The 10,000-nt window shown below is 47.6% G+C and overlaps 1 protein-coding gene across 1 annotated transcript in view; it reads right to left on the bottom strand.

Moving 5' to 3' along the window:
* The window catches only part of palm1a (paralemmin 1a), a 104,940-nt gene that overhangs the window by 26,212 nt on the left and 68,728 nt on the right, over positions 1 to 10,000 (bottom strand). The window contains exons 4-8 of the mRNA XM_056276944.1: positions 8,923 to 9,050; positions 8,643 to 8,730; positions 6,360 to 6,423; positions 5,986 to 6,051; positions 5,678 to 5,731 (exon numbers count right to left, since the gene is read on the bottom strand). Coding sequence (XP_056132919.1) covers positions 5,678 to 5,731; positions 5,986 to 6,051; positions 6,360 to 6,423; positions 8,643 to 8,730; positions 8,923 to 9,050 — 400 coding nt within the window. The remainder of the gene's footprint in view (positions 1 to 5,677; positions 5,732 to 5,985; positions 6,052 to 6,359; positions 6,424 to 8,642; positions 8,731 to 8,922; positions 9,051 to 10,000) is intronic.

Raw genomic sequence — 10,000 nt, 5'->3', positions numbered from 1 at the left:
ATGTGAAACCATACTTGCATCACTTGTAATTTGCTGTATGCAAGCATCAGCCGCTGCTGTGACGGTAGTCTCTCTCTGACCTCTGACCTCTGAAGGCACTGAAGCTTATTTACTGTTGGGACCTTCACAAGTCCCTGGAGGCGTCATATAGTTGTGTAATTCTTTCCATGCGCAGCGTATACTGCTTGCTTCTTTCTAGGTGGGGTCACGAGACAGGGAGGGTTGTACTGACCCCCCCCCCACACACACACACACAGACTAGGAGATGAAGGCGGGTCGGTGTGTTGACTCCCTGAAACTCAGGCTGGTGTGGGGATCCACCAGAGCAGCATGAGAGACTTCAGTGTTGAGGTTTAAAGGCTCATTTTGTTTTTTACTACCTGGGTCTTATTCTCACAGTTCTGCTGTCAGACACATCAGTTATGACATCAGCATGGCTGTCCCTGCAGCGCGGGACCACCGGTGGACTCAGCTTTTACTTATTACCCGACTTGTCCAGTATGATCAATGGGGGATGACATTGCTGATCTGCTTCCTGGTTCAACGTGCAGGAAGTAGCAGCCCATACACTGCCGCTTACTTCCGCTTCCAGAGTGGGAAGATGACGGTGTGAATTCACGTTTGCAGCGGCCTCACCCAGTACCCTCCATGCAGTGTCTTCGTCCACGACTGCGTCTAAGTTTTGTTTTGTTTGATGGCCGGGAGAGCTGGCGCAAGATCGGCTGGGAGAGCCTGGTCTGCTGTGTCCTGTAGGATCAGGGACCACGGCCTGAAGAGGAAACACTGAGGGCGGTCTGACAGGATGCGGAAGCGGGGCAGGCTAGGCTAACTGCTAGCCCATGCAGACCAGCAGTTCCAATAACACCGAGGGCGGTCTGGCGGTGGCCTTGTCTGGTGTTGACTGTGGTGTTTTTGGTGTCGTCGTGTGGAGTGCGGGGAGGTGTGTCGAGGGTGTCTGGCTGCTGGAGCTTGGTCTGCTACGTCCGGTGGGCCCAAGAAATACGGCCCTGACTGGAGCTGCGCCTGAAGAGGAAACACCAGGCTAGGCTAGGCTAACTGCTAGCCCATGCAGACCGGCAGTTCCAACAGTCATCCTGGCTGGCCTTTGTTCCCCTGGACAGTGATTATTTGTTTAGTTCGGCTATATGTCTTAGTTTGGGTATGTGTGTTCTTGAAGATTTTGGCTGTGTTTTGGTCTTTGTGTTGTGCTGCCGTGGGCTGGGGGAAATGACAACTGGTGTTTCTGATTCCTGATTCTTACTGTAGGTAGTAGTACCATCCATCAACCAGCTGGCCAGCACCACAGAGAAGGCATAGATGATGGACGGTCATGGAGTCTGACTGAGACACTAGGGGGGTTTGTTGTTTAAAGGACACCTTTAACACTCCTGTTCACTTGTCCCATAAGACACCGCTGTAAAGCTGAGTCCAGCGGTGGTCCATGTCCAACATCTACTGAATTAAACTGGTGAGTAAAATTAGATCAAACTGACATGAATGATGGAAAAAACTATGGAAGTAAAACCAAGTTTGTTCAAGAAATGTGAATATCACATAAGGATGGTACGCTTTATGAAAGGTGTCCCATGAAGACACTTCCTTCATGTGAAATACCAAGTGTTTAGGAAGGGGCTCTATCAGCTCAATGAAATGTGGACAGACTGAATGAAGCAGTGTTAAACTCAGGACTGCTGACAGGAAGAAGACCCAGCAGAGCTCCTTTCAGGGTAACGGACATCCATAAGTTTCTTTATGGAACGTGTAGAACAGAACACAGAGAGAAGGAAGGACACACAACAAGTGTCCTGGGCTTCAAACTCATAGACACCTGGTTCACTCGTGGCTGGCTGACAAACCAGAAAGTCCTAAATTGTGCTGCAGTTCCCGCTGTTGTGATCCTACTTAGCAGTCTCGGGTCATTCAGTGAAACTTCATGAGCTGAACTGTGGCATTGAGTTTTGAGCAATGTTACATTTTCGTGTGTTTAACAACTTGGTTGTGTTTCTGTTATGCAACTACCCACACACAACATGGCCTCTGGTGGTATACCATTAAACAGGTAAGACTAGACTGCTGGAATACTGTGACAATAACTGGTATGTGTTTACGTACACTCAATAATCCAGGTAGGAAATCCCAGAAAACTGAACCAGTTCATGTGGACACAACATTTACTGAGAGAAACGTTTCATCATCATCTGAGTGACCTCTTCAGTCTCACCTGACTGCAGGTGTCCCCACCCTTATAAACAGTACAGTGTCCCACCTGACTGCAGGTGTCCCCACCCTTATAAACAATACAGTGTCTCACCTGACTGCAGGTGTCCCACCCTTATAAACAGTACAGTGTCTCACCTGACTGCAGGTGTCCCCACCCTTATAAACAATACAGTGTCTCACCTGACTGCAGGTGTCCCCACCCTTATAAACAATACAGTGTCTCACCTGACTGCAGGTGTCCCACCCTTATAAACAGTACAGTGTCTCACCTGACTGCAGGTGTCCCCACCCTTATAAACAATACAGTGTCTCACCTGACTGCAGGTGTCCCCACCCTTATAAACAATACAGTGTCTCACCTGACTGCAGGTGTCCCACCCTTATAAACAGTACAGTGTCTCACCTGACTGCAGGTGTCCCACCCTTATAAACAATACAGTGTCTCACCTGACTGCAGGTGTCCCCAGCCTTATAAACAGTACAGTGTCTCACCTGACTGCAGGTGTCCCCAGCCTTATAAACAGTACAGTGGTATAACGACCGAAAGTAACGACCAGTTTCCTATGCAAATATGGGCATGCTCATTAACTAGAGTTACAGTGGTCATGTGTACTGTTCACAGATGGTTCGAGAATAGTTGCAATCACAGCATTGCAAGATGGTGACAGATGTAGAAGGATTGCCGTGACTTGTCCATCAGGGAAACCAAACAGACACTGGCTATGAGGATGGCACAACACAGGAAAGGCCAGGACTCCACAGTCTACACGAGCCGGGGGAGGGCTACAGACTACCACATGCTTAGTCCGATACATGTGGAGTCGCCAGCCGCTTCTTTTCACCAGACAGTGAGGCGTTTCACCAGGGGGACGTAGCGCATGGGAGGATCATGCTATTCCCCCCAGTCCCCCTCCCCCCTTAACAGGTGCTCCGACAGACCAACCAGAGGAGGCGCTAGTGCAGCGACCAGGACATATACTCACATCCGGCTTCCCACCCGCAGAAACGGCCAATTGTGTCTGTAGGGACCAAGCCGGAGATAACACGGGTATTCGAACCGACAGTCCCCATGTTGGTAGGCAAAGAATAGAACGCTATGCGTTTGCAATTTGATCAGCCAGGTGTTTTAACACCTCTTTAACACAGGCCTGGGGTGGATCTAGACACCGACCACCAAAATAAATGATGAAAATTCCCACGGTGAATAGAATGGTTTACAGTCAGTGATAAAGGTCTCTAAGTGAGGGCTGCATGATTTCTTCAACACTAACATCCGTACACCAACCTTCGTTTATGTAGAAGCATATGCCGCCACGCCATTTTTTTACCGATAGCTCCATTCCATGGTCCGCTTGGAGGAGTTGAAACTGTGGCAGATGAGGTTTACCGTCTGTCATAGCTCACTAAGCCAGGTTTCAGTGAGACACTGGGCGGCAGTTCTGGAAAAGTCCGAGTTTCTTCATTCATGAGTCGGAGTTCATCCATCTTGTTGGCCAGAGAGCGGACATTTGCCAGGTGGATTGATGGTAGTGCGGTTCTAAATCGCTGCTGTCGCAGTTTAATGAGGGCTCTGGCTCGCTTCCCCCTTCAGCTTCTTCATCAGCCAAATGCTCGACAAGACTTTTGTTAGAACGCTCTGTTAAAGTCGGTTAGAAAAGTCTGTTGAGTTTGTCCAGTGGACAGTTGGAGGCTTAAAAGTTCTTCCCTGCTGTATGTGATCAGTGAGTGGGTGCCGGAAAATAAATAAATAAACAAAAACGTACAAGAGAACACAGAACCGAGGCTACCATCAGTGGTGCCATCACTCCTTGTCTCTATACCATACATCTGGTCTTCCATATACATGGAACAACCACCCCTGAACCAAGGCGGGGGCCTAAGAGTACATCTGTCACCATCTTATCCAAAGGAGTTGAATCAAGTGCAGCTGGACTTGGTATATATCCATGAAGACGTTTCACCTCTCATCCAAGAGGCTTCCTCAGTTCGTGCCTTTCTGACTAGACCAAGCTAGTCTGACTGGCTGCTGATGAGACTCAGATATTTATCCTCTAGGAGTCGTTGTCAGAGCTATTGATATGCGTGGCTCTCCTGTGCCCAGCCTCGCCCGTCGCCATCGGAGCTATTGATTTGCATTTGTTTAGCAGCGACGGTCATTGGGGGTGTTAGTTTTGACTTCATTATCCAGTGGTTATGAGAGTCGTTGGGGCCGTTAGTGACCGACTGTTGTTCTTGGGGGCTAGGTTTCTTGAGTCTCCTGGGTAGAGATGAAAGGACGGCATATCGATAGCTCTGACAACGACTCCTAGAGGATAAATACTGAGTCTCATCAGCAGCCAGTCAGACTAGCTTGGTCTAGTCAGAAAGGCATGAACTGATGAAGCCTCTTGGATGAGAGGCGAAACGTCTTCACGGATATATACCAAGTCCAGCTGCACTTGATTCAACTCCTTTGGATAACCAGGACCTGGATGAATGAGAACATTCACAGACATGTTGCCGCCATCTTACAATGCTGTGATTTGCAACTATTCCCCAACCCTCTGTGAGTAGTACACATGGCCATTGTAACTCTAGCTAATGGTCACGCCTATTTGTACATGAAACTGATTGTTGGTTTCGGTCGTTATGCAAATGTATTGTGGGGACACCTGCAGTCAGTTGAGACTGACGAAGACCGTTGAATGAGTGATGAAACGTTTCTCCCACTAAACGTGGTGTCCAGATAAAGTAAATTCACCTTGCTGTGATTAGCTGGTATAGTGAGGTTGGTCTGTATGATATTCACAGTCATGTGTTCCTCCTCTGCATTTATACAGCGCTTTTCTAGTCTACCTGGCACTCACAGTGCTATACAGTGTGTGCCTCACATTCCCCTTTTCACACTCACATTCATACATTGATGGTGAGGCTGCCATGCAAGGTGCCAACCTGCTCATCAGGAGCAGGTAGGGGTTCAGTGTCTTGCTCAAGAACACTTCAACATGCTCTCCTGAGGAGCCGGGGATCGAACCAGGAATCTTCAGATTACTAGATGACCCGCTCTATCTCCTGAGCCATGCTGCCCATCTGTTTCTCATCTTTTTCTTTTTCATCAGTAGAACAGGGCTGCCTGTTACTGAAGATCTGAAGGTCTGAAGGTGTGGAAAAGAGTCCTAAGCAGTAGGGTTGTGTATTTACATTCATCATAGGTATCAGCTTCAGAATCAGGGAAATTATGTGTTTTCCATTTCATTATATGGACCCATGTTCTTGCTCTTGTTGTTAAGTGCAAGAATTCAAGTTAATTATTTATATAAAACCATCTCATTCTCAGAAAGCAAGAACTGAAACTGAATGAAGAAGAAGCCCAGTAATATGTACTGTAAAAAAGGCTGCGAGAGGGCAAACTGAAACAGAATCCTAATAGTGGCTTCATGTTGCCTGAGATGCTCTCCTGTCTAATGTACCAACTCACCTGCTCTCATCAGAGTCTGTACGGGCTCTGTTGGGCTGCAAACAGCCGACACCTCTGGAGTCAAAGGAGAGACATAAGGTGACAGAGACCGGCAAACAGGATGCTCCCTCCATTCACCTCCATTTGTTCCCATTCATCCCCACAGTGTACCGCCCACACCCGATCCCCACCTGCACTGCACTGGTGCATTACATGTGGTGGGATCTTTTGTTTTTCAGTTTTTGTCACTTGGTATCAAGGGGACGAAAAAGAACATCACAAACTATATTTTCTCTTTCTTTCTTTCATTTTTCTTTACTCTGACTCACCTCTCACCACCACCTCCGGCTTCCCTGGAGGCCTTTCCATTTCAGGGCTTCCATTACCCTTGACCTCTACAAAGCATCATGGGATGGAGGAGGTAGGTGAGGGAAAAGGGAAAGAGAGGTGGAAGAGAACCAGAGCAGAATGAAGAGCTCCTACCAGAAGTCTAGTTCTTCAAACAGAAACTGACTCAGCCCTACAAAGTTACTCCGTCAGTTCATTTACATCATTAGTTTAGTCACGTCTGGTCCCATGTCCACACAGCAGAAAGGACAACAAGCAGAATAGAATAGAATAGAATAGAATAGAATAGAATAGAATAGAATAGTATGTAGATTTTAGTAAAGCAGATCAACGGCCAGTCAGGAACAAAGCTCACCTTGGACCATTACATCTGACAGACTCTCAGCATAGTCCAGATGAGGGCTATTGTGACATTTGACCTCTTCAGAAAGTCAACGGGTAGGAGGGTGGAGACACAAAATGAGAAGAGGCACAGATGCATATAAAAGGAGAGAGAGACAGACACAGAAAATATGAGAACAGAGGAATGAAATATAGACTCTTACCTTTTACTGAGCCCCCTGTCACCTAGAGAGAGCGAGAGAGAGCGAGCGAGAGCGAGCGAGAGAGAGCGAGAGAGAGAGAGAGAGAGAGAGAGAGAGAGAGAGAGAGAGAGAGAGAGAGAGAGAGAGAGACTATTATCACATGATGTACAGTAACGATAACTTTTTCTACTGTACTTTATGGATCCCCGTGGGGAACTTTAACCCATCCTAGTTGTGTAGCTAGCAGCAGTGTGCAGCCGCCGTGCAGCACCCGGAGACCAACTCCAGTTCTTCCCTCTTGCCTTGGTCAGGCATGTCTTCAATGGTGAGGGGAAACCGGAGCACCAGCAGGAAACCCACGAAGACATGGGGAGCACATGCAAACCACACAGAGGACGACCTGGGACGGCTCTGATATGTTGTTTTGAAACATATCATATCGTGTATTCATACATGTCATTTTTCTCATCTATTCAAGTAATTATCACATATTCATGTATTAATTAATAGTAACAACCATTACATGTATACAGCACTTTTCTGGACACCCAGAGCGCTTCACAGTGAAGGGGGTAGCTCACCTCAACCACCACCAATGTGTTGCACCGCCTGGGTGGTGCACGGCAGCCATGTTGCACCAGAACGCTCACCACACATCAGCTGGAGGTGGAGGGGGAGGACTCATTGAGCCAGTTACATGGGGGATGATGAGGTGGCCAGATGGAGAGAGCCGGGTTGGGAGTTCTGCCAGGACACCGGGGACCCCCTACTCTTAGTGATAAGTGCCCTGGGCTCTTTAATGAGCCCCGTGAGTCAGGACCTCGGTTTAACGTCTCATCTGAAGGACGGCATCTCCTACAGCACAGTGTCCCCGTCACTGCACTGGGGCACTGGGATTTGATACGCTGTTTTTATTAGGACCAGAGGGAGGACTGCCCCCTACTGGCCCACCAACACCACTTCCAACAGCAACTCAGTTTTCCCGGGAGGTCTCCCATCCAAGACCTAGCCAAGCCCACACCTGCTTAGCCTGCGCCACTGAGCAGAGCCAGGGTGCATGCTGGTGGGGCTGCCAGCATGCATATCATATATTCATATAGGATATCTATGAATAATATATATAATATCATGTATTCATATATATATATATTTATATATATTCATATACTATATATCAACACAGATGTAGGAAAAAAGGTTTAATGCATTCACCTGCAATGTTTTCAAACTTTTTTCCTGCGTCTGTGTTGATATTCCGCTCATCATTACTTGAGCACTTAGTATAACACCATTGACTGTTTCGTTTTTTTCCGAAACCGTCCGTTAGGGGGCGCCACAGCGGATCGTCCGTTTCCATCTCTTCCTGTCCTCTGCATCTCCCTCTGTCACACCAGCCACCTGCATGTCCTCCCTCACCACATCCATAAACCTCCTCTTTGGCCTTCCTCTTCTCCTCTTCCCTGGCAGCTCCATATTCAGCATCCTTCTCCCAATATACCCAGCATCTCTCCTCCACACATGTCCACACCATCTCCATCTTGTCTCTCTTGCTTTGTCTCCAAACCGTCCAACCTGAGCGGCCCCTCTAATATACTCCTTCCTAATCCTGTCCTTCTTCATCACTCCCAGTGAAAATCTTATCATCTTCACCTCCACCACCTCCAGCTGCACCTCCTGTCTTTTCATCAGTGCCACTGTCTCCAAACCATACAACATAGCTGGTCTCACTACCATCTTGTAAACCTTCCCTTTAACTCTTGCTGGTACCCTTCTGTCACACATCACTATATATGTATGAATTTTATATGTATTTAATATCACATACATATTTATATATAATATCAAATATTCATATATGGGATATGTATAAGTAATATATATCATATATATGATATCAAATATTCATATATGGGATATGTATAAGTAATATATATAATATCATTTATTCATGTAGGCTATCATCAGAGTGTATATGTGTTACTCTGAGCAGGTGGACTGGACAAAACATTCAGCTCTACTGAGCCGGTAGAGCTGACATAATCTCTTCCCATTGTGTGTGTGTGTGTGTGCGTGTGTGTGTGTGTGTGTGTGTGTGTGTGTGTGTGTGTACTCACTGTGATGTGCTGATCTTGTAGTGTGTTCTTGCTGTATGTGTCAGTCAGCGAGCCTTCAGTTTCCAAGTCCATCATCTCCTTTTCTAGCCTGGAATACACACACACACACACACACACACACACACACACACACACACACACACACACACACACACACACACACACACACACACACACACACACAAGTAAGTTAGCTAGCTAGGTGGTCTGAGCCATGTGTCTGATCAGTGGGAGTCCTGGTATTCTGGTTCTGGTTCTGGTGGAAGAGGTGCTACGATACCTGCTGATGGTCTCCTCCAGGTCTTTGGTCTTTGCCTCATCTTCCTCTAGCTGTTTCTTCACCTCATCCTGCTCTGGGCCAGCAGAGGGCGCACCGTCTAGTAACCATCGCTCCCGCAGGGCCTTCGACTGAGGGGGGGGGGGGGGGGAGAGAAAATAGGCGGCCATGTTTGTTACAAGTTTTTCATCATAGGCCCAGTCCCACATGAAGCCCGGAGTCCTGCGGTCTTCCGTCCTGCACGCTGGGAAGGTTGAGGAAGTTTGGACCTGCTAGTCCTCCACACTTCATGGGAATCAAAGAGACATCTGGGACAAACACGGCAACTAAATCTCAGACGACACATCAATGCCGGAGTCTCCTCCTCCTCCTCCTCCTCCTCCTCCTCACCCTTCATCCGAACAGAGACGAAGAAGAGCAGCACGTACCCTTACACCACGTTTCCTCCCACTGCAGTACTCACTACTAGTACTGCCACTACTGCTACCACTACCACTACTACTGCTGCTACCACTACTACCGCTACCGCTACTACTGCTACTACTACCACTACCACTACTACTACTACTACTGCTACTACTGCTTCTACTACCACTACCACTACCACTGCTACTACTACTACTGCCACTACTACTGCTACCGCTACTACTGCTACTACTACCACTACCACTGCTACTACTACTACTGCCACTACTACCACTACTACTGCTACTACTACTACTGCCACTACTACTACTACCACTACCACTACTACTACTACTACTGCTACTGCTACTACTACTACCACTACCACTACTACTACTACTACTGCTACTACTGCTACTACTACCACTACCACTACCACTGCTACTACTACTACTGCCACTACTACTGCTACCGCTACTACTACCACTACCACTACCACTGCTACTACTACTACCACTACCACTACTACTGCTACTACAACTACTGCCACCGCTACCGCTACCACTACTACTGCTACTACTACTGCTACTACCACTACTACCGCTACCGCTACTACTGCTACTACTACCACTACCACTACTACTACTACTACTGCTACTACTGCTACTACTACCAC

Source organism: Lampris incognitus, chromosome 3 (assembly GCF_029633865.1).
Source record: "Lampris incognitus isolate fLamInc1 chromosome 3, fLamInc1.hap2, whole genome shotgun sequence".
NCBI classification, from domain to species: domain Eukaryota; kingdom Metazoa; phylum Chordata; class Actinopteri; order Lampriformes; family Lampridae; genus Lampris; species Lampris incognitus.
Note: the sequence above shows the minus strand (reverse complement) of the source record. Positions and strands in the feature narration are given on the sequence as shown.